Source organism: Stigmatopora argus, chromosome 19 (assembly GCF_051989625.1).
Source record: "Stigmatopora argus isolate UIUO_Sarg chromosome 19, RoL_Sarg_1.0, whole genome shotgun sequence".
Classification (NCBI taxonomy): Eukaryota; Metazoa; Chordata; class Actinopteri; order Syngnathiformes; family Syngnathidae; genus Stigmatopora; species Stigmatopora argus.
This window is the reverse complement of record NC_135405.1, coordinates 11,135,655-11,160,762: the sequence shown is the minus strand read 5'-3', so window position 1 is coordinate 11,160,762 and position 25,108 is coordinate 11,135,655. Positions and strand designations below refer to the sequence as shown.

The 25,108-nt window shown below is 42.4% G+C and overlaps 1 protein-coding gene across 2 annotated transcripts; it reads left to right on the top strand.

Annotated features, from left to right (window-relative positions):
• Window positions 1–59: 59 nt before the first annotated feature.
• Window positions 60–23,350, top strand: adgb (androglobin). 2 transcript variants are annotated; one of them, XM_077587770.1, is made up of 36 exons: window positions 60–219; window positions 1,179–1,297; window positions 2,125–2,266; window positions 2,355–2,447; window positions 3,347–3,418; window positions 3,496–3,675; window positions 4,212–4,378; window positions 5,199–5,285; window positions 5,514–5,662; window positions 6,392–6,468; window positions 6,784–6,961; window positions 7,216–7,309; window positions 7,442–7,568; window positions 10,480–10,525; window positions 11,392–11,482; window positions 11,570–11,633; window positions 12,096–12,201; window positions 12,530–12,577; window positions 12,660–12,780; window positions 13,438–13,552; window positions 13,669–13,833; window positions 13,904–14,042; window positions 14,270–14,404; window positions 15,292–15,385; window positions 16,275–16,406; window positions 16,509–16,662; window positions 16,744–16,931; window positions 17,098–17,297; window positions 17,692–17,852; window positions 18,539–18,641; window positions 19,946–20,085; window positions 20,731–20,886; window positions 21,049–21,139; window positions 21,201–21,300; window positions 22,448–22,631; window positions 22,730–23,350. In XM_077587770.1, exons 2-36 carry the CDS (start codon window positions 1,233–1,235, stop codon window positions 22,859–22,861), a joined length of 4,296 nt encoding a protein of 1,431 aa, XP_077443896.1. In that variant the 5' UTR covers window positions 60–219; window positions 1,179–1,232; the 3' UTR covers window positions 22,862–23,350. The 2 variants fall into 2 exon arrangements, with proteins under 2 accessions (XP_077443896.1, XP_077443897.1); XM_077587771.1 differs by having other exon boundaries at window positions 65–219; window positions 1,182–1,297.
• Window positions 23,351–25,108: the final 1,758 nt, after the last annotated feature.

Here is a 25,108-nt window from a genome sequence, read left to right as displayed (position 1 = left end):
CGTCACAACCCAAGACTCCGCCCAGGTCGCCGTGACAACCACTGGATCGCAACACCGGAAAGGGTTTATTACTCTTTTGCCGAGCAGGCTAATTAGTTCAAATGGATGTCAGCTTTCTCACTTTACAACTCAATGTATGTGTTACGTATAATGTCTTCTGTACGAATACGAAATAACAAGTCGACCTTTCGTAAAGTGTCTCTCTGACGACCATAACAAGTAAGTTTCACTTGACTTTGTGTGTTGAGTTAAAACAGGGGTAGGGAACCTACGGCTCGGGAGCCATATGTCGCTCTTTCCATGGGTGCATATGGCTCTCCACTAACCTGTGAGGTAAAATATGTAAATCACTAGTGAGAGAGCAGAGTCCCGAACTCACCAATAGGAGCGTCACGTCGACACTGTGGCGTTAAGACTAGCTCTAACACAGGGGTAGGGAACCTATGGCTCGGGAGCCACATGTGGCTCTTTTGATGGGTGCATCTGGCTCTTTGCTAACCTGTGAGGTAAAATGTGGAAATCGCCGTTGACAGAACTGAGATATTACATTTAGAACTGCTTTAATCTCCTTTTTTTTTTTGCTTTAATCTCCATTTTTTTGCAGTAGACTCTTCTGGAATGCACCCTCTCATTGATTAGCAACAGCATAAGAATCTTTTAAAAAATATTCAGTTTTTTTCCACTTTAAAAGTGGTGAAATTACAAAAAAAATTGAAAAGGCACTCGTTTACATGTATGTATTTTGACTTTTAAATTGGTAGTATGGCTCACAAGGAATAACATTGGAAATTATGAATTGTTTGTGGCTCTCTTCGTCAAAAAGGTTCCCGACCCCTGCTCTAACACCACTTTAATCATAATTTAGTTTTTCATGACTCATCTCATTAATACTGATTGATTAGCAACATCATAACAATGTTGTCAAAAGAAATCAAAGACTTTTTGTGATTAAAAAGTGGTGAAATGACAGAGAGAGAAAAAAATCGCACATTTTCAGACATTTTTACTTTTAAATTCTGGAAATGGCTCTTTAGCAATAACATTAGAAAATAAGAATTGTTTATGGCTCTCTCTTTCAAAAAGGTTCCCGACCCCTGAGTTAAAAGCTAAATTGGCGCCGGTGAGTTCAAAGCTAAAATGGCGATGTTTAGGTTACAAGCTAAAACTGTCTTTTTCAGAAGAGAATAACGTCATTAAAGAAAGTAACACGACGGAAGATTTCATGAAGCAGAATGTCAAAAGCACATTTGAGGAAAAAGGAGTCTACTTCCAGCAAAACATCCGACGTGCAAGCAGAGTAAGTTTGTTTCGTTAATTAGCTACCAAACAATTAAGAATAGGATTCACTAAATATGAAAACGCTTCTACTGCTTCTATCTTACTTTTTTTAATTCTTATTATATATGTTTCAAGTTTGCTCGAGAACTTTGTGTAACTGAATATTATGGCGGGAATACTGGTAAACACGGACAGTTTGAATCATTAATGACGTAAGAGTAATAACATTTGTTATGGCCTGCATGACACAAAATGGACGCGTGCAAGCAGAGTAAGTTTGTTTCGTTAATTAGCTACCAAACAATTAAGAATAGGATTCACTAAATATGAAAACGCTTCTACTGCTTCTATCTTACTTTTTTTAATTCTTATTATATATGTTTCAAGTTTGCTCGAGAACTTTGTGTAACTGAATATTATGGCGGGAATACTGGTAAACACGGACAGTTTGAATCATTAATGACGTAAGAGTAATAACATTTGTTATGGCCTGCATGACACAAAATGGACGCCAGGTCGCAATTGTACTTCTGTTTATTATTATGAGTCATTATATTTATGAATAAATACAAAGATGAATGAAACACAGTTTTACGTTTTGGCTAATTTGTACAGAAAAGAAGAATGAAAAATACTGCCATAAAAGTATTTTTTAATGGATATTCCCATTTTCGGTTGAGTTAATCAAAAATGCAAACAAGTTTATACATTTTAAAATAGAATATTTTATTGTTCATTTATTCATTGTCTGCCAATGACAATGATAGATGTCCAAGTCATTCAATCAATGCTGGAGGTAAGTCAAAGTTATCGTAGAGTCTGATTTGTGTTCCGGTCTTATTTCAGAGTGTCTGTGCCTGCCACAAACAGCGAGAACCTGGACGACGTATGGCCCGAATGGAGCGACGGTGACGTTTACAGGGAGAAATGGGACTCGGGCAAAGCACCAGAGGACCCAAAGGCGGCTGCCAAAGCTCCTATTACAAACGTAGAGTAGAAGATTATTAAACTTTGGTTGAATACAAATCACAATGTATTTATTTATTTGTTTTACTATTGAATATTTTCTTTTACAGCTGTTCTTTGAGGATCCAGAGGGGAAAGTTAACCTTCCGCCTTCTTTGCAAGTGCACACCTGGAAGCGCCCTATAGAGTTTCTTGCCAACATGGTAAACCTTAACACCCTCTTGACAGAAATTCACTACAGTTTACCCCCAACTATTACATTCCAGACTCAATTCATAAAAATGTTGTTTACCAAGTAGAACATTTCTAATTGCAATGAATGGGTTTTCGCGTGATGAGGACTGTGTTTTTTTTTCAATGCGATTTTAAAGTTGAATGTGCAGCGGGCCTAATGAAGACAAGTGCTTTAGAAAATTAAAAAAAAATCCACTCCCCGCTCCAAATACACTCACGGCTCTCTGTGCACTTGAGTAAATAAACTCCTTTGTCCGCCACACGAGGAAACATGGCTTTTATGGTCCCACAATGATCTTTTAATTGCAACGCTATTCATTCCCCTTTCCCTCAGTATGCGACTAAGCAATTCCTTCATGCCTTCTGTTTTTTCTTCTTCTCTTTGAATAAGTCATTGCCAGATCGCAATCTTGCCTTTTCACTCTTGCTGTCAATAGAGTTTAATTAAATCCCCACGCCGAGGAGCCGAGGCCTATCGCGACCTCCCGTTTGCGTGAGGTGGCGTCTCGTCATCTCATTTCCGAAGCCTATTTCATCAACGGAACCTTCAACTCATTGAGGTCGTCTCCCCCCGCGCAAAACACGGCCACTCCAGACCCCGGGTTGATCTCTTCTCGCACCACCAGCGAACACAATTGTTAATATTTAATTAGCCTTTCGTTAGAGTCTATTAAGGTGCTGGTAGAACGTTCATCGAGGAGGTGGCAGTCTAGGGAGTATCACGGTGAGGTTAGACCAGCAAAAGCCCCCACGGGGAAGTGTTAAGTAGGACACACATTGGTGCCAACTTTAAAAAGGTTACATGTGACTGCCGCACGATTGCGTATTGTATGAAAGCACATATTTGCACCCTTGTGCTTTATTTCAGACGCCCACAGTAGTGGAGAATACAGTGAACTTTGACCTGGTAACCTTCAATCAACATTTGCTTTGCAGCGAGGTCAGTAAAGGATACATGTCAACTAATTGAATGCCAATGAGTCCAAGCTCTATCTTACTTAGTCTAATGTGCCCTAGGTAATCAGGTGGATTATCAGTGAGATTTATATCCTTTGGAAAGTTTTTCACCACCCCGAAGCGTCGGAGCAACGTCAATGGAAACCCTGGGAGCACATCTACTCGCTATGCAAGCCGGGCAAAGGTCATGTGCCCCACTTTAACAGCTATGGGAAATACCTGGTTCGACTGTTTTGGATGGTGAGTTTCACTGTCTTTTGACTAAATGCAGATTTTTTTTCCCTCCAAAACCAGAAGCTTCTCTCAAGATGAGATTAGATGCCATCTAGAGCAATGACTGTCAAAGAATGTTACGCTAAATCACTAATGGTGTTTTTTTTCTTTTTCTTAACCACATTATCACTAGCATTCTTTCTTTCTCACACTGTTCTTCACAATTTTTACAACGCCTCTTATCAGGGATCAGCTTTGGTTCAAAGGCCACATGAGTCAGAAGAAGCCTTTTGGAAGTCGAGTATATAAACTACTCCAAATCCAAGTTGCCCTCCATTTAACCCTGCTTGGATAACCGTTCCGTGGATGCTGGAGGATTTTCACATGCAGTAGTCGTTTAGACTGGCTTTATTTTACGTTCTTTCCATTGGATTCGATATTGGCGAGTACGATAGCGGTTTAGACTTGCATCATGTACCGCGGAGTTGTTGTCCACGCAAAACATCACAGACAAACTCAGTGTTTGAAAGACAGATGAAAGAATTTTGGCTTTGTGCGTTCAGGGTTGCTGGCGGAAGATATTAGTGGATGATTCCATGCCCTTCGACATTGACAACAATCTGCTGCTGCCGGCGTCCAGCTGTCGGTCCGAGCTGTGGCCCATGTTGTTGGCCAAGGCGCTCATCAAAGTCATGAACACAAGGACTCTCGGTGGAGACGTTAATAGAAAGTGAGTGTCCACCTTTCAGTACTCCAGAAACTCATTTGTAAATAAGTAATTAAGAAGTCAATCTATCTCATAGAGGTCATTGAAATTCTCTTCTACTCAATCGTTTAAAACAAGCAACCCTACTTTTTGCTGAGTGCTGACCAGAGCTTCGTCTAACCTCATTCCTGTTCAAGCTCCAGTCAAATTTGGTAGCATGTCAGTGATGGAGCACTGTGTCGTGTTTCCAAGGTGTGTCTTCCGCTGCCCGCTGAAGGTTGACCAATGAATGAATCTTTAATCAGAGACAAGAAACATGGGAAAATGATGAAGCATTTATAAGAACTAGTGGTTGTAGTTTTTCAATTTCTCTCCTGGGCAAACTTGTATTTTTCACCTGATTTGGTGAACTCTTGTTCGGGCTTCACTTGCTTAAGTGTCATGGCTTAAGACAAGACACAACTACTCCCAAGGGGACCAATTAGAGCATTCTGCTCCATCTGTTTCTATTGACACACACTGTTCTCAGTCCACAAGAGTGCTTGAAAGTTCTCAGAATGCCAACCTTTCATGTTTTTTTTCCAGGTTTGAAAAAGCACAATTCTGGATTTCAAGTGCTTTTACAGCAATCATTGTTGTTCCGACACTGAAAAGCTAATAGATATGTTTTTGCTGAGAAAATAGAAAATCCGTATCTTGTTTGGTGTATTCTTATTTTGATTATTCATGACTGCTCACTGGCACTGTCAAGCTTCCTTTGAAAAATGTTGTTGGCATGGCATGCATCATATTTGTATCCTGATCCTTCCATAATGTTCTACCTTTACTTTGTGTCCCTTATCAGTAAAATGGCACAGCTCTCTGATGAAGTAGGCGAGTTTAACTTCATCCACCACCTTACGGGATGGATCCCGGAAATTAGTCCCATAAAGTAAGAACCTGTCCAGTGTACTATTCCAATTTTTTTTCTAGCCTTGCTCCTATTTGTGTATAGATCACAGATATTCTGTGATGCTGTCCTCGTTTTGATTTAACATTCTTTTAGCTCTTCAAAATGCCCTATTCTTGCAATGCAGCTGGTTAAATGTTTTCAGTGCATTTAAAACAATATTTCATTTAATAAAAATAAATGCAAATTATTCTCTTGCTTCACCCCCAGCTACGTGTGCCGTAGAAATATTTGGGACTTCTTACAAAGAAACATCCCGGAATTCATGCACATGCAAAAATCCCCCAAAACGCAGCAGAAAAAGCCGAGGAAGAGCTCCACCCACAGCGACCACCGGAGCCATCGGGACAGCGACAAAGGTCAGGTCAGACACGGTGCTATATCAATGTCACCTGTTTATGGGTCGTGTCTATACATTTTTCATCCTCCTGCATCCACAATGTAAGTAGCGCTTAATTGGTCCTTGATTGGCTACAGGGACAGGAACACCTCTTTCGCTTCGTTTGAAGCGCCACTTCCTGTTTTCCCCGGCTCATGCATTATGGAGCACGGGAGTGGGTTCGTCCTCATATGGCGGACTATAAATAAACCAGCAGAGGGAGTTGCGGCCGGGCCAATTGCCGTCAGGGCAGAGGAACCGCCCGAGTCAAGTGCGCTCCCCTCATGACGGCAACATCAAGATAACAAGATAATCGTCTTGTAATTGCTCGAACGCGTGCGGGATTCCAAATCTGCTCGTCTGTCATTATTCCGTAATGACTACCCGTAATGTTGTCAAAGGGCAGCTGCTCTCGGCGTATCGTATTGAATCCACATTCAACCAGCCGGCGTCCGCCTTCAATTCTTAATGTGCTGCCAGTATATTAATCCAGCAGTGCCCTCATCAGGAGTCTCAATAGTCTTTTTAAATGGACTTTTCATGTCTCCGAGCTGCTTTTCGTGTCATCTACCCTTTGAAATGGCGGTGGCTCCAACGCTTTGTGTGTGTTAGACTCTCTTGCCAACGGAATTGTTTATCAGATGAACTCTTTCTGATGTTAGGGGGAATGCCACTCTTAAACAACTCGTTGTTTGTGCATGTCTCTTAGGAAAAAGCAAGTTGGTGGTGTGCGCCAGCTTCTATCCCAATCAGCTGTCTGACGATCCCTTTGGTTATACAAAAATGGTATGCCTTTTGTCTCTTTGCTATTCGGAAAAAAGGAGTCTGGATTTAATTATTAAAATGCATGTGTTAACAAGCATGAAGGCATTTTTGGCCCAGGCTCAGGGAGTTGACAGCAAAAAATATGTAATTTGAGCAGAACATATCTTTTTAAAACTTTTTTTTTCTGTTGCACCCTCATCTTTTTCATACATTTTTAGAGACTTTATCGTAAATTTTAATGCAAGTCTTAAAAAATGCTTTCCCCCCCCATCTCATTTAGTCAAGACTCTTAGGTAAAATTTCTGACCAACTTTTTCCATGTTTGCTATCAAACAGGCGGATTCCTCAGAAACCCTCCGTCGCTATAACCTCTGTTATAGCCACAGCCACGTGGTCTTGTTGACCCAGACCCGAACCTGCTCCTTGGAAGTACCGTCCAAGCCTCCCCCTGAACCACCGTGGAAACTGATCCGCAAGCAAAAAAAGAAGCCTGTGATCACCGATGAACCACAATGTAAGCGTCAGAGGAATAGAACAGAAGGGGGGAAAGCAGAGGCGTATATTAAAACCATTTTGCGAAAGGCTGTGAAACGCTGTAGGTGAATGTCACGGATAAATACGAATAGAGAGCAAAGCAAATACTAAATCAGGAGGAGTTGTGTGTGAAGATAGCCGCACTATTTCAATACAAGGCTTGACATCATTCATGCAAGAAATGTGATAAAGAGTGGGCGGGCGTGTTGTCTTTTGTGTTTCTCCTTATCACAGATTTCCCTTTGCCCAAACCTGAAAAGTTCATCCGTATTGCCAGCCCCTTCATCGACCAGATTGTTAGGTTCCCACAAAGCCCCATCACAGAACGGTGTGTGCTCGCTATGAAATATTTTTCAAGGATGAATCATATCAGCCATTTTAATCATTTAGCTGCTTTGTAGACACAAAGTGACGCATGACTCATCTCTAGATGACACGGTGACTGTCTTTTTGGCGTCAGGGTGGACAAGAGGCAGCCCCCGTTGGAGCCCATCCTCGAGGGAACGGAGAATGAAGGCCGTGAGGCTCAGGATCCAGAAGCAACTGAAAGTGATGTCAACTGTGAATCTGTCGTTGAGGAACTTGAGGTACTTCTGATTGGATCATATCACCAGTTTCTTAACTAGGTCTACAATGTCTTATGTGTCTTGTGTCTGTCTTGCTACTGCCACCAAGAAATTTCCCAAATACGGGATGAAATATAGTTCTAATCTAATCTAATTAATCCAACATGCACCATGTTTATTTTAGATAGATGTCCAATCCAATTAGACTGAAACGGACAGATAGGACGTCAGTCAATGAAATAAGGGACAGAAAACACTGCTACTCAGTGCAGAGAATTTTGTTTAATAAATAAAAAAACAGAATATTATAAGACCTTTCTGGGACATCAATTATCATTCATGAAGGAGCTCATATTCATTTGTTGGATTACAATAATCCATTATACACTGTTTCATCATTGCTGCAATACCGCCTTCCGTTTGCTTCTATTTCATTCTACCATTTGTTTGATTGTACAATGCAATTACCATGTTTATTATGTTATACTATGAATTTATAGAGTGCCTTTTTTCCTCATTAAAAACACATTTTCAGGGTAGTTTAAATGGATTAAAGGAATGGATAAATTAGCGCATTGAGTTACGAGCGTCGTCACAGAATGGATGAAATTCATATGTCAAGGCCTTACTGATGGTATTTTTGTGTACAGCAGAGCACATTCGCCCTTTGACTTTATAAATTTGAAGCCTCAAAAGTCAGTTCTTGCCCTCGCATCCCATCATGTAGACTTTCAGTGTCAGTGACAACAAGGCAGGCATCAACCAGTCTGAAAGTCACTTCTGTTGTCCTCCAGCCAGGCCACTAGTAACCAGGGGCGCATCTGCAACAGCGATCGAGCGGCCAACAGATGGGGGAGACGGGGCCGCTGGGCTGACGACAAGCCACCAATATAGCCAGGCTTTAGAAGGCTAGCGCTGTGGCTAAAGAAAAGGATAGCGAATAAAGAATAGGGAGAAGCAGCTGAGCAAGAAACTGAAATGTGGAAATAGAATCTCGGCCGGGTCGCTCTGCCGAGAGGTGCCGTATCATGCAGATGGAGGGGGGGGAAAAAAGGAAACAGTGCAATTAGAGGGTGAGCCATCAGTGTCTACGTCTCCCGAGGGCTGAGAAGACTTGGCGCAGGGGCTGGGCTTTATTATTATACATCACTCTCAGCATACAGACCAATATAGTTTTGATGAATCCCTCTTGTGTAACTAGGACCAGTTCGGGCGAGGTTACAGTAGGGCAGCACTGCAAAAGCAGCCGTTTAGCGCCTATGCGTCACTATTCTACGTAATTTTGCCTCTTTGACCCATCCCCCTGTTTCTGTCAACTCCTGCCAAAGGAATCAAAATCTGCGCTGAGCCCCCCCGCTAGGATTAAAACAGAAAAGATGGTGGCGTCACATGATGCTCCTAATACCCCCAATGGTTCTTCCCCTCCCAATTTTCATGTGCTTTTAAGAATTAGGCCCCTTATGCAAGCACACCGCCTTAACCTCGACTATTCTTGGAATGCATTTAATCACAGAAGGTCTTGCGTGCCGTCCCATTGGCGTGGCAGGCCGTCCAGGATCAATTCTTAAAGATTTGATTTGGGGTTGTAATTCAAGATTCGGAAAACATAAGTGAAGGAAAATATTAAATGTAGAGGAAGTCGCTCAGGGAGAAGAGACTTAACTCTGTTGCTCGTCTCAAATAAAGCTCCAGGAAGTCTGGGATTAAAAAAATAGTCTCTCTTCCAGTTTTCAGTCAGTACTTTGATTTGTTCACAAAAAATAGCTTCCTAATCAGGAGGCAGCAGATTAAAAACCCAGGAGTCTTGCATGTGAGATCTGTCACGGAAGACCAGCGGTCTGTGAGTGGACAGGACAAACTATTGGAAACATTTCTTTGGATTTTTACAGTAGTGCCTCGCAAGGTGCATGTAATGCATTTTAATCATAATGTCTTTGACGTTATCCCCCCACCCCAAAATCCATGAAATCTTCCACTTTTCGCCCACCTGTTTTGCAATAATTAGTAAATTGCTATGTTAGCCTAGTATACTTCTTTGTGTTGTGTCTTCTATAACATTCATGGCTGAATTCATTTTACTAGCATATGCTGGTGTTATGTTGTGCGTTATATTACATTCATGGCTGAATTAATTTAAACCTAATGTTCCATGGAAGCATGTTTGAAAGGAGGCGAGTTTCTGCTCCCAAACACGAAGCTTCTTTTTTATCTGAGTCCCCCCTACTTATTCAAATAATGGGTGACTCACACACATTCTGTGAGTCATCTGAGTCTTGCCCAGGAAGCTTGTTTTGTCCAAAGCTGAACAAACTGTTGGACGTCCACCAGGGTTGCTCGTCTATTCTACTAAAGAACAATTTTATATGACTCAATCTCCTGCACAAATACTAAACTAAAATTAAAATGATTAGAAACACTTGATTGAAATTGTTGGTTTTCTTAAACCAGCCATAACCTATTGTAGCATTGCATAATAAAAATAAATGGTAACATGGTCCAGACACACATTTTTTGTTAATTTACTTGGAATTTTTCCTCAACGTACTCGAACGCAATATGATGAGAGTTGTTAATGACTAATCAGAGCAAATGAACATTATATCGGAGGTATTGTGCAAGCAACCCCCCCACTTCCGAACAAAATTAACATACTAAACAAGAACATCATAAATCTTCATCTGTTAGTGGCAATCAGGGTAAATTAGCAGCACAATTCCCTGGCGGTGTTGTCGGGCAGCAGCAGGGGAGGAGCAGGCCTTGTCACATTGAAACCCTGTCTGCTAACCTGTGGTGATCGGTGGGGATGGCGCACCGCCACAGCTGTCACAGACTTACCAGAAGAGTCTGAGGCGTGTGTCTGGGGCGTGCTTCCGGATGCCTTTACAACTCAACTACTCACTCCTTTTCTCTCTCTCTTTTTCCACCCCTTCAGGTTCCCACAGAGGACAAGAAGAAGGACGATGACGCTGTCTCTGTCGGTAAATTGTTGCCGATTCGCAACAATTCATTTTTGTTTCCTGAAAGCATTTCCGATACAAAAAGTTTGTCGTTGCATTTTTTTGCTTCGGGTTTGTTTCGCCCACTTTTCCCTCTGCATCCCATCTTCTCCTGCACGCCTCCTTTGGTTGGCCAAGACACATGCAACGAGACTGCTGAAATGATGCCTTAAGACAGCGGGCCAGTTTTCTATGCCCTCATTCAGTTGCTTAGTAACACCTGCGGGTTGAGCCGACGAACAAGCGTTCCTCAGCATCAGACTCCGTTGCACGAACGCATTTGTTCGAACGTTTGTCTCACTGCGGTGTGGTGTTTTTGTGCGCCTATGTATGTCTGCACGACGCGGATTCCAGATGCCTTGAGTTAAAGTGGGAGTAAAGGTGGCGTTGCGTGGGAGGTGGGCCAATCCCAGTCACTGTGCTTGAGATAATGATTTGATGATACCTTGCACTCAGGCTCCAAAAGGAAAGGCATTTTGTAGTGTGAGTTCTCACATGTCAAAATGGCATTTCAGATGCTTTTCTTGTACACTAAAAGTGTTAATGTGTTGTCGCTGACATCTTACATGGCCACCCTGAGGCAAAAAATGATGGAGATGAATTGAGTTTATCACTAGACGATGTCCAATCCATTTGAAATAGAAGGGTTGGCAAGAAAGAACATTTGTTCATTTATTGCCAGTACTACTGCTTCAAATAAATTGGACCCCTCTTAAATAAATATTTAAAAAAAACTTATTTGGACAGCCAGGAAACAGTATTAGTTGCCCAAATATTGTATCACACTAATTACTGTATATATCCCATTACATTTAATTTTAGATCCCCACCTCCCCCTTTTTCCCCAGATCTGCCCGGCAGTGTAATAAAAGAAAGTGTAGTCAAAACCATACTACCAGAGGCTTGGGTGGAATTGGAGGACTTTCCAAAGTGTTTCTGGTAATATCCGCACACTCACACTCATTTATATGTAGAAAGCATATTAATGAGACCTTTCCATTTTTGTATTTTTTTTCCCCCCTGTAGTCGCTTGTGGGTTTTCCATAACCCAGACACATACCCGCACCAAGCTCAGAAATCTCGGCTGAAGGTACATACTTTCAAACATTTGGAACTGCCACGGGAAATGAATAGAAATGAAACCCATACAAGTATAAGTCTATTGAAGCTAACATGCTCACCCTAAAAAAAGCCTTATCTGCGAGTGTCGTGAGAAAACTCTCCAGGTGTTTTTGCATATCTGCTTGGATAGGGAAAACTCTGCTTTTTATTTCTAGCACGTCCCTTTCTCCCACTCCCACCTTTCTTGTCGTCTCCTTTATCACCGTCGTTGCTGCCCCCCCCCTCCTTGTTTTTTGCTTTGTCTTGTCTATCTCGCCTGACTTACTCCACTCTCCTACCCTTCCTCAAGCCTCTCTTCCATTAAGCCATGCCTTCTATCAGTTTATCTATCATCCCCTGACTGTGGCTTCCAGTGCTGCTTTTCTCTCCCTCGACTGCCTTCCAAACTGATAAGTTGCCCCGTGCGTGTGGTTATGTGTGTGCGTTCTAGTGTTCCTATGCGCGAGGGACTTACTACTTGTGCGTGGACAGCTTGCAACCTTCTCAGATTCTCATCAGTTTTTCTGGCCTGCTTCGCTGGGCAGGACTAGACAAGTGTAAGAAGCCACGTGCACACACGAGATCATATTTTATAGATTGTAAACTTTATTTGAACTGGAGTGTTTTGGGATAAGAGTGAGTTGATTTAGGATTCTTTGACATGCAATGCAATTTTGGATGTTAGTTGATTTGATATTGATTTGAAGTCAGATTTAAAATTGGGTCAATGATGTTATTGTTCAGGTTGAATTTAGAAAGTTCAATAGCAAGCCTATTTAAACATTCATAATTTTACTCATTGATGGCGAAAGACATCCAATTCATTTGGATTACATTTTATGTCTATCACTGCAAATAAGTTAAATGCATTTCCATTCATTTCAGTTGGGAAAATCAGTGTGGTTGCGGAGCAAGTGAAATTTGAATCTCAAGGTACAAGTATCCATCAAAATCTGAACTGTATGCGAGTGAACGTTACCCTCGGCGCGTGTTCACACTCTTCTTGTGCCAGCAGCTCATTGCCCCGCCCTTCTCCAGGCTGCCCCGTTCCACTGGAAGAGCAGGCAATGTCAGCAACCGATAGTCAACATTGAGACCAATTGCTCCAAAGCCACCATACTTAACCTACCCTCAGGGTAAGGACATTGTGTTTTCACACTCTGTAACACATCACCTTATGAAGATTGCACAAAACCCTCCCAAATTGAGGTCACGAGCACTCTTTTAAACTCAAAACTCAGGCTCATCCTTCTTTTGGGAACATATGTTAAAAATAAAAACTCCAAAAAGAGGTAAACAGCCTCTTTTATTTTGTCGTTCTCCTCATTGAGCACGCGCCTCGTTATTTTTGATGTAATCCATACGAGCTCATCTGTATGGGCCTGACGGCATCCCAATTAGTTTTTCTTTGCAATTCTGCCATGCTGTCTTTCCTACAACAAAACAAGGCTTTCTTTCATCACCTGTCTATTTCAGGGTGCATTTGACTTATCTTCTCGCCCCTATACAGTCTTTTGCTTCAAGTTAGGATGCGATTGCTGAATTATGTAAAGCTAATGGAGCCGTGGAAATGGAGTTCCACTTTTCCTTGGGTTTGACCAGACTGTGAACTCAGCTCAGCGCTTGGAAGTGCACGTCAGGCTGCTACTTCTTTGGTTTCAAACATGTTTTAAATCGGCGCGCGACCTCGAAAGTGGAACACAGTTCATTTTGTGCAATAACTGCTGCAGGGTTTTAACAAAAAAGTAAAAAATGTTTTGGAACAAATCGCATGTTTCCTCTCCAACCTTCAGGCGTCATGTTTTGTCCTTCCACGCATACGCGGAGCTGGCCTATCACGTGCACCTGTTCAGCAAAACACCTTTCTCCTTTGGGGAGGAGGACACCATTATGTCGCTCTGTACTAAGGTGAATCACGCCAAGTACGCAGCAGAAAATTGTGTTTGTCTAACATTATAATCATCTAATAGGAAATGCACAAACTGCCTCCAGGGTGTTTAATGTGTGAATTTCTTTTTTCATAGGAAAGTTGTCGATTTCATGAGCTGTCAAAATCTATCATGCGAGCTCTGTCAAAATTGGTGGTTGCCTTTCACGAACGACCCGGCCACAAGCCTCAAGTAAGAAGCAACCTGGAGGAGGCTTACAGTCCGAAACAAAGCCCATTGGAAAATTGGCAAGTGGAAAAGGTTAGTTTTTCTGTCTCATTTTTCAGAGATTTCCTCGCATTGTTAACGTGACTATGCCCGGCGCCCTCAGGTTTTCACTTTGGCTGTCTATCACGTTATGTCCGACGCCCTGGGTAGGGAAATGACCCCGGAGGAGCGCTTTGCTGTGCTGGCCCTCACTGCTGACCCCACACTGCTGAGCAGGGCACGCAGACCTCGCTACCCTGCATGTAAAATGGATAGAATTTTTTTAAGCATGCTCTCTTGCCTATTCAAATTTGTTTGAATTGTTCAAATATTTACATATATTTACACACTGGCTTCCATGCCAGTGGCACTGAGTTAAATTGACCTCCAATCAAAATGCGGAAAAACATTGAACTATATTAAATCGATGCATTTTAAAAACATGTTCTCTAATTGTTATTTTCCTTTTTTTTATTGCTCTCTCCAAAAGTATATGAGGAGTCAAAACCTCCAGAAACATGGATTGACAGGCTTCCGACCCAGGAGGAGGTCAACGCAGCGATTGTTCTTCAAGCTGCATTCAAGGGCCACTTGGTGCGAGTGGTTCTTAAACACTGCAGAACTGGTAAAAAAATTTAAATGTCAAGGTCCTTCTTAAACAGTTTTTGTTATCATTTCAAAAGGGCCAGTCACAGCGTCGTGTTCTCTCGCTGTGTCGACTCTCATTGGAAATGCTGAACAGGCAGCAGCACAGCTGTCTTCATGAGGACAATCTAATGTACTGTCCAAACACATAAAAGCATGCACCTGGCACCGTCTCCCTTGTCTGGTCACAGTTTTATCCAGCCTGGTGGAGTTGTATTCAGCTTCTGAGCAGAGGAAGAGACTGCCACTCTTTGTAATACGTTCTGACAAACAACGGGTCGCTACTGTTCTAATACATACTAGACACAAAAGAAGACATACACGCACTCCCTGCGGAAATTCTGCGTGGGTCGGAGCATAGGCTAAATTTCTTTATGATATGAGATTTTCCCATTTAAAAAAATAAATAAATAATCTTTATGTAAAACAAAATACTGCCATTTTTCAGTTTTCTACAGTGATTGGAAATAATTGAGTGAAATGCGTCGTTTAAAGGCTCGAGGGACAACGTCAACAAAAAGATCACATGCAGTGGGATAACTCTTAATTGTATATATATATGTATGAACATACATACGGGTGATAAATATAGTAGGTCTTCATCTCTATGTGGCCTGCCTTGGCCCCAATGTATCACTTGTGAAGCAATACAAGGTGACTGACACCTGTGCGTGCAGAGCACACGTACACATTGTTACACGGGGTTACAAGAGGTAAAGGCTGCTTTCACTCACTCAGAGCGTTAAAATAGGCTTGCCGCTGAAAAGTAGATCAGCCTCAATAAATGTTTCATGCATTGGCAATGTGCATTGTCTTTCATCTTTAATTGTGCGTCGCCCGCGTTAATGTGCTACTCTTGTCGTGCAGGCACCAAGAAGAGCAACCGTTTGTCCCCAGTGCTTTCAGAAATGTGGTCCAACGTGGAATGCGACATGGAGAAACACGGCGAGTCCTTGCTTCGGTAAATAAAGATTGCATTCGTCCATTTTTTTGTCTTTCTCTTATCCACAGCCACGAGACGGTTAGATTGCTGCAGCCCTGGTCTTTACATAATTGTGTGTCGTACTGTCATACTGTACACACTATATTTGATCTCCTTTCATCCTGCTCTGCCGCACGGCCAGAACTGGCTCCCTCTCCTGGTTATTGCGGCCAGGCGGGGAGCATTTTCCACATTGTGTTCCATCTTTTTTCCCAGTGGTACCATCTGCTGTTTATCCTTACGTCGTTCCAACGGGCTGGCGGCGTCTGCCATATGACCCACCGCCCGGGGAAGTATGTTTGCGCATGAGCGTGAAAGGGCCTGTTTCGTCCCCGACATTGGCCGTTACAACTTTTATGATTATGGAATCTACGAGATTCATCATAATCCGTTCTGGGGTTTTCCGTTGTTTTTTTTTTTTCAGACTTCTGGACGTTTCCCCCGTGGGAAATGGAAATAGGATTATTTTTCCGAGTCGGACTGTCTACAATTTGATGTGGATTCATAATCCATCCATTTTCCTAGTGATTCCTAGAAACACCATGGAATGGTCACTAGTCAGATGTTTTAATAATACACTATTGGGACATAAAATGCCGGGGATCGTCTGCCAACTAGGACAGCTTTGACTAATGGATTAACAAATCTAAAATTACTCTTATAGTTGATCAATCATTAAGATAGGCTCTAGCCCCCGCACCCATGTATGTATGAAAAATAAAAAAAAATGTTGGTTCGTAGAAAAGCGAAATAAAGAATCTCTATGGAGAAATTTGCCAAATTTGGACCTAATTCCCAGAACAAAATAATCAAAATAAAACACATGCTAGAAATTGTAGTGTCTAAAAATCTTTTCCTGGTCCTACAGGTACATGTTTGAGTTCTCCGACAGAGAAACCATAATCTACCCATGTCAGCTGGACGACTGGACCAAAGTCGTCTTCACCGACTACTCCGTCGCCCTCCCGGAGAAAGCCAACTCTTGGATCCTGGTCTTCAGGTTTGCCTGATCTTTTTTTTTGGATCATTAAGAGACCAAACGAGTGTTCGTGCTCCAGTTTGAATTTAATGACTTATGTCTCCATTTTGTATGTGTGTGAAGAGAGGTGTTCTTTTTTACTAAGGAGACACTGCTGTTACCAAAGGTCTACAGTCCAGTTCCCTATTCTCGGCTGCACGTCATTAATAACGACACCGGGGAAGAGCTGAGCAAGCTCATCACAAGAGTCCCGCCACTTGTTTATCAGCCTAACGAGGTTCGGACGTGACCATACCGTTTTTTCCAATCCCAAATTGGGGTGTGCAAAACCCTTTTCCCCTCCTCTCTTTCATGTCAGCTCGGTTACACTTTTGTTGCTGAGGTGCTGACGCCCGAATCGCCACCCCCTAACGCCAATTGGACGTTGCGCTTGATCGGCACCAGAGAGCCTCTCCCACAGTTATCCCACGAGCTGCCACTCAACACATTTGTCTTACAGGAATTCCAAGATTATTATCTTCCCAACCTTAACAATATTATATGTGGGTAAGACCAAGGAACACTAAAATAATTTGAAGTGTATTAGCAGCAGAGTGATGAATTGTACTTCTATTGATACACTATACATACTGTTACTACTATACGTGAAGCTGACATGGCAGCGATTATACGTAAATGACAATTTGGCTTTCTATTTTTTTTGTTTCTGCAGCTATACGGTGAAAGTGACCGTGCCTCTCCTCGGCACTATTCACTTTCAAACGTCCAGTCGTTACGTCAAGATACGTTTGTCCATCCTGGAGCAAGAGACGGTCGTGGCCAGCGCCACCGGCCAAGGCCACGTCATCATTCCTGTCGCCAACTTCTTGCCCAATGAGGAGCGGGAGGAGGAAGAGGAGGAGGAACCATTAGGTTTGTGTGGGGGGGATGTTAACTTGTGGTTGTTACATAAAAAGGGATACAAGATGAGTAATTTCACTTTGCTGATTTGAGAGAAGAGTTTACTTCTTCTGTGACCATTCTGTTAGGACAAAAATTGGGTTGTGTTTTTTTCTCCCTATTTCTCTTTTTTAATTGTAGACTATTAGTTATTAATTACACTTAACCACACATTGGGAACAATCCAAAAAATACACAATAATGCAATATTGCCCTTGGAATGAACTGAACCCAAAAACCCCTCCCTTGTCAGAGAGCAACTTTTGCAAGTCTTTTAATTTGCTTTCCACTTCCCGCCGCGATAAGAGGACGCGCCGTTTGTCTTTTTATTTCCATCCGACTCAGGCCTTTGCTCTTCTCGTTACAGCTCCCAGCGGCGCAGTAGAGGAGAACCAACACACGCCTCCGGCCCAGGAGGACGAGATCAAAGCGTTGTTAGACGACAGCCAGGATGAAGACGAGGAGAGCAGCGCATCGGGGAAATCAGACTGCGAAGTTGTCCACTTGCCGCCGCCCACCAAGCCGCCGGTAACACTGACTGCGAGGAATGGGCGCTTTCTCCGGCACTTTCCTCCTCCTCCTTTTTGCTTTCTGCTTGTGTTCATATCCTCCCCCCTACCCTTAGCTCCTTACTTGTGCACACACACACACACATAAACATACCCACCCACTCAAAAGCAAAGGGACGCTTTTTTTTGCTGCTGTCTGACTTGGCAGCATTTGTAAATATGCGATAATCACTTCCCCTCCATTATTAAGATCATACACGTAGATGTTATTCTTTTTTTTTTTTTCATCAAACGCGGCAAACCAATCACGCAGAGGAGCTCGTCAGAATAAGCGGCAGCGTGGACGGTAATGAGACAGATCATGTCCAATCCACTAAAGCATCAGCAGGCGGGAGTAAATGCGTATTGATTAGTCCTTAAGACCACTGATCAATTAGAGCAGACGTCTGTGATTAAGGCGATGTTACGCTTCGCTACGAGAATCGCGAGAGGCATTTGGGTGCTCGGTATTGACTGTTTGGTAGGAGATGTTTAACCCTTTTGACGGCACTCATTTAGTCATTGGCTGCCATTCATGGCGGTGCCAGCCTTCCCAGTGAAAATGAGAACAAAAGATGAGCATTCATGTCAGTCAACTAGGTTTAAAATATATGGATGTCCGTTTTTTTAACAATGACTTAACAATATCTTTTTGTTGTTTGACAGGATTACAGATATTTGGTGAGAGCAGAGGTGCTTTATCACAGCTGGGATTTGACTGAGTCCCAGTTGGCTTTTGCACATCTGCTCAGTTTCAAAGAAACCCAAGGTACACATAAAACACTTATAGTGGGGGTTTCACATATCTAAACAATTTTCATTCATTTCATTTGTGAAAAGATGATTCGATACATGTTTTATGATATGACAAGAAATTCAACTGTTCTATCCAGGAACTCCAAACTTAAATTTCAATCTTTGCTCTTGTAAGATTACTACCTAAATCTGCATCTCTACTTAAAATCACCCTTGCATTGCTCAGCTTAATTAGTTTCTTACATGAGCAAAATCTACAAATTCTGGGTGATTCACATCGTGTGCGTGACAGCAATAATTTTCTGCTTTCCTCATTTTTGTCTCTACCCACTTTATATACAGTATGTACTATATGAGTCTTGTAGACCACGCGAGCCTCCTACGGTTTTCCGAGTGGCTTGAGGAAGTGGGTCGACGGGAAGTCAAATGAAGTTTGCTCTTCTTGCGTGCCCTGGGAAATATCTCAGTGGGAAAGAGAATTCATTTCACCCAGTTAAGCCACGTCTCAACGGCGAGGCCGTGTCCTTGATGCAGCTCCCTATAAGCTACACGCCATGCCGCACTTTGAACCCAACCCGTTTAACAAGCCGAATACTGCATCCGCCTGCAATCCTCAGGATGTACCGCTCAAGCCCTCGCCTTTAGCACCTAAACAACAGCGCTTTGTTTTCATTAGTGGGTCTGTGCGCGCACACACGGTGATTGGCCCTCGTTGTATACGGCTTTTACTCTCACAAAATGGCACTGTGCTGAGTTTCCAAATGGCTTCAATGAGAGGAACTTGGTGGTCAGTCTCAATGATGAATTGTTGTGGGGAGGGAGCCTTCATGTGTTTGGGTTCAGTTTGAGTAGGAAGTGCAACAGTGCCACCTAGCAAACGTACATGTATTTAACTGCAACTGCTCACTGATATATTACAAATCAACATGAATTGGCAGTTCAATAAAGAATTTATGTGCGTTTGTGGTTTCAAGTGAAGGTTTGTTTGTTTAAAGCACTTTTAAAAGTTGTTTGCTAAATCAATCTTGGTTCATCAATATGTAAATGCAATTAATGGAACTAAATATTAGATTCACTTAATTGTAATCACCCAAACTGACAAAAGAAGAAGAAAAAAATCAAAACGTATTCAATTTATTCTGTAGATTATTACTGGATGCCTTATGACGAATGTTTTTTTTTAAATTTCAGGTTTATCAAGAAAATGTTCAGAGGAAAACATTTTACACAACATTTTGTCTTGTTTGACTTTGGGACATCCTATAAATCATGGGAATAGAGCATAACATCATTTGTCACCTCTTTTTGCAACTGCAGTTTTCTTTCCGGAGGAATTGGCAGAATCTACCTCTGACGTGTCGGGGAGCGACGAGCCCATTCCAGAACCACCTAAAGTCACTCGAAAGGGGGAAGATAAGAAGGCCGTCAACTCCCCAAGTGTCTCTCAGGAAGAGACGGTAATATATCACAGCAGCTTCCTCTGCAATAATGTCAGCATAGAAAAACATGTACATTTGTGGATCCCCACAAATATACATCCAAAGTATTGCTTTGCAAAGCATGCACTTGGACCAATTCCCATTGTTTCAACTTAGAAATTCACGCAACACAGGCTCTTTCTATTTCACCCCTAAATGATTGAAAAATGGCCATTCTTTTCTAATGGCAAAACATTTACATTTTCAAAATGTATATCTTCCTCAATTTTTCAACGGCAGCCAAAGAGTTAACAAGCAACATTTTCCTCCCAATAAACACAAAATGTTAATACATGCTTCTTGCTCGTCGCTAAGTGCAATCAAATTTGTAAGGCAGATTTTGAGCCGGCACTCTAACGCTCTTCATTTCCATTTGAATATGTTTTCTTTCATTAAGCGGCCCAGCTTTGTAGGAAGCTGCCGATGTCATGATCTGCGAATAAATTAACACAACAACGACCTATTATTTGCAGAAAGAGCTGCACCGAAAAAAAAGAAACATCTAAATCCAGGCTGAATTGCTTACTGAAAGAATCGGAGTCCTCGTGTTTGTAGCGCGGTGACCTTCAGATGTGTTTGTGTTGCTATCTGTGTGTATATGTGTGTGTGTTTTGTGCTTGGCAGGGCCTTGACCTGACTAAGGCCAACTACACCCTGCTTGTGGCTGTCGACACAAGCGAAGCCGAGAGCATCGTGGTGAAGAAGGACATTGAGCGAATCGAGCAAATCAAGGCTATTAAAAGAGCCTGGGAGGCGGCTGAACCGGGCCGCGCTGCCAAGGTAACAGAGTTGCTGCTTGTCTCCAAGGGAGGCAAATGTATTGGGACGCTGCACCTCAATTCGCCTCGTTTGCATGTCTTTGTTTGGTGTTTGGACATATGAGCAAAAGAGCTCAATGGACTTTGACGTCCAGTATTTGTATTCCAATTCTTTTGTCTCAAGGCGTGGCAGTTACGTCTCAACTGGCTCAGTCAATTCTACTTGCACAAGGATGGCGAGGTTCCCCCTCCACCGCCAGAAATCATCGAGTTTGGTAAGTCCGACAAAATTGTGACACTTGAATACTTGAACCACTCAGTTTTTTTTCCAACTAGAGGATGGCTGCAGTCCCATTCCCCCCAATGCTCCCAATATACCAATTGAGGAACTGTTAAGCATTGTTGTTCCTCCCTTAGACTACATGCCGTTCATCAGGTGGGTGTCACTCTCTGTCAATCCAATACTTCATTTAATGACATTTTTATAATTGCCATTAATTAAATCATTAGATTGCATTGACTATGATTAACATTGCCGTGCAGGCAAACCAAGTTCCAAAGTCACATATACAGTAGTAATATCCCAACCAAAGTTGTTCCTGACTTTCCTCTTCCTGACCCATGAATCCCTATTTCCCTCTCCACATGGTTCCCTCCCCTTGGTTAGTCATAATCAGCTGGTCAGTATCCAAAGTGTCAAGTTAGCGACTGCAAAGGACTTTTCTTCATCCTAGATGGCCTTCGCTTTTGTCTCTCGTGTCATCGCCTCTGCCATTCCCAGGCTGTGATAGATGAGACACTATTTGGGTCTCTTAATCAAAAGAACCCCTGTCGAGTTCAATGCGTCTGTGAGATGTGCCCCTTCTTTGTTCACGCATGTGCAGCTGGTAATGTAGTAGTCAAAGTGTCCTCACTATACAAACTGTTGAAATAGCTTGCACTGGCCAAATGCTCATTAACTCTTTCCCCAGCAAAACAGCTACTGGTTCTCCCTCATTAAAACCAAAAAAAAGGCAAAGCCATTTTTTGCTTCCGCCTATGTTTGCACCTCAGATGGCCACTTGGACTTTTCTCTTCCTTCAGCGCCAAACTTTTTAAAGTGCCTCCCTTTCTGGCTCTGCTTTCTCTATGTTCTCCTCTTATCACACACAGACAGACACAGACGACACACTTTTTTTCTCTATTTTACTCCGCTATTACAATGAAGCCTTCAAGCATGACTACTCACACCGATGTCATTTTGGATTTATTGCCAGGCGTTTAAGATAAAGCCTGGATTGCTCTCTCCATGGTTTTCCCCGCACATCTCCGCATCTGCCTGCCATTTTTCCTTTTACAAAGCTTGCACATGTCCGTTCTATCCGGCAAGTCTAGAACAGTTTAAACTTTGCAATAATAGTGGGGAACATGGACTATCTGCAGTCTTTGTGATAGGGCCGCACTAACTAAACCTTTGTCAGACGCTCTTTGCTGCGTTAATGTGGAAACTCCAAAGTAGTATTTTTTTTCCTTTTTATTTAACATTTTCACAAACTTCTGGAAGATGGGTATCCTACATTAGAGTCCATTCGTAATTGACGCAGAAGGAAAGCTGATCACCCAGTTTTGCTGGACCCCGAGATGGAGGAAAACCAGCGAAAGGAGCGGCTGGAGAAGATCCAGGCTTATCAGTTGGAGCGTGATATTCTGGTAGAAGAACGCCACCAGAAATCCACCAGCAGGAGAGGACGAATGCAGTCCCTTGTCACGCGTTATGAGGATCAGCAGGTCACAATCAGATAGATAGTACCGAGTGCTGTTTCAGTGCGAATACAATGCCATTTCAGCCGGTCTAGTAACTCAACTTTTTCCTGCTTCCCTCCCAGGTAGCAATGGTTGAGGAGCAACTGACGTTCACAGACACGCAGGCGCACCAAAATCAAAAATTCAACGAGACTCGCAAATGGCTCAACAACCGCATAAGAAGGAGAGAGGATAAAATCGCAGAGGAAGGCTAAACAGATTGAGCAAAAATGGACCTGTGAAGCAAATCTCGCTCGGCGACACGCAAGTCTGTTTCAATTCTGCATTTACATTTTTGTGACATTTGCCACGGTCCCTGGCAAGTAAGTGAAACCCTCACTTGTCTGTAGACAAAATTGAAGTAACTATGGCGACATTTAAGTATGGCGAACACAATGTGCCAGAGTAACGCAACTTATGGACCTCACAACACAGTGACAGTGCTAACTAACCAATGGGCAAGTGTGTTCATGGCTTGTGCAAATACTACACCAAAATCAGCTTGGGTGAATGTACTTGATTTAAATGGCTGTTGTTCTTAAACTACTAATGAATTATTTTTAGCATTGTACATACAGACTTAATAATAACTATTTCAAAAATACTATGTAAATATCAACTCAATCTGTATCATTCAGGAATCCACTCTTGCACGGTTTTTGCACTGCACATAATGATTAAATAGTAACTTCCTATTTCAAAAATAGTTGTCAATAATTTATGAACTCATTCACCTTAATGGCAGCCAAACAGTTCATATTCTTTTTTCCCCCCTCCAATTTGTTTCCACCCAAACCTCAAACAGAACAAATGCAAACACTTGTACTGAGACATGTTCCCTCTTGGATTTTCCAACCATACACCCATGATGATATTCTACAATGCATTTCATTTGTCTTCTTGAAGGTCACTGTATTGACTCGAGAGCCCAAAGGCATGCTGGGTACACACAACTTCCCGCCAGCTGATAAGTGATTGATTGGTCCATTATTAGATTCTTTGGTGTGAAAACAAAATTTGCAATACCAAAAAATGAAACACAATTATAGCTATACTTTAATCCTTAAGAAATGATACTGCTACTTCAAATCTTGATGAGGGAAAAGTGCTGGTTGAGAATGGATGAGATAACAGTGTCATCTAGCGGTCATGAACATTACCAGGCTGTCTGATAGCTGCACTGTTCTTCCTTCTGGAGAACAGATGTTTCCATTTGGAGCATCTGTAGGAAGTTAAATTATGAAATGTGCAGTCATCCTCAGCAATTCCACTCATTTATGAAAACATTTGATCAGAGTGCCGTTCATGCTCACGTAAAATACAGCGACATTATCGTCCTACGTACAGAAACGGTGAAATGTGTTTACCAGGGCCGTTCCTCTGCGTCGTTCCTCCACTCTGTCAGGCCTCATTGATTCCACTCCCATTTCATCCCATTCTGCCAAAGAGCTTTGCCTCGTCACTGCTCCTTCTTTGCCCAACACAATGTTTTTTTTTTCATTTCTTTTCAATTTAAACCTATTTCTTCCTCGAGGATGCACAAGGAGGAGCGGCAGCGCTCTTGTCCTAGGGATTATTATGCATCCCCTGCGCCGTAATTGGCTATATTAATGGAGAGGCTGTTTCATAATTGGCCGCGGTTGGTAGATAGAGACAAAAGGATTGTGCAACCTTGAAAACAAAGCTGCAGGTGAGTTGACTTCCCACAACTAATAAGTAAATATTGGACTCTTCAATGGAGCCACATAGTAGGATGATGCAATTAAGGGGGAACTGGATACACATTCTCTGAGTGGTGTGGGGGGTGGTGGTGGCTCTTTTATTCACTTTTCATTCAGGAGATAATATTTCAAGACTGACTTATTGATTTAATTCTACGTGCACTGTAAAGGACGGTCTACCTTTCACAATTTTTTTTGCCTTTTACGCTACAAGATAGTCTTTAATCATGCCTGCAGTCTGCAATTGTTAACTTTTCTATCGCCCTCCATTATTTTCTTTTTAATTTTGCCAAAACTCTGTGTTTGCTTCTTTGTTGGCTTTTTCAGGTCATCCTAGACTTTCTCAACATTTACCAAACTTCCCGATTAAAAAAAGAAGAAGCCAGGAGCACATAACGCTTCCTTTCAAATGACTGTTTCCAATTCCTTTAGAACAGTGTCCTGTGAAAAATTGCTTCACCTACTGGAGCAAAACAGATGTGAACAGCTATTCATTTTGGATAAGGGACATTGGGGAGACACCAATTAAAATGAGACTGTTTTCTGAACATCGTTTTGTTGACGTTGCCTTTTATTCCTTGGAAGCAGTGCCCTTCTAGTCTCTCCGAGTCTTGTGCTCTCTCTGCAGATCAATAATCACACACTCAGGCATTCGTGGGGTGGAATGGGGTGGATAAGAGGTGCTTTTGCCGCAGTGTTGGGCCCTTCTTGTACACGGCGCTCTGCCGGGAGCTAACGCTC

Bases quoted from the DNA above. Each gene is read 5' to 3' on its own strand.
- adgb (XM_077587770.1), top strand. From the start codon at position 1,233: ATGTCAAAAGCACATTTGAGGAAAAAGGAGTCTACTTCCAGCAAAACA. The intron at 6,962-7,215 runs GTAAGCGTCAGA...TCCTTATCACAG, and splicing joins GATCACCGATGAACCACAAT to ATTTCCCTTTGCCCAAACCT. The intron at 12,202-12,529 runs GTAAGAAGCCAC...CATTCATTTCAG, and splicing joins CTGGGCAGGACTAGACAAGT to TTGGGAAAATCAGTGTGGTT.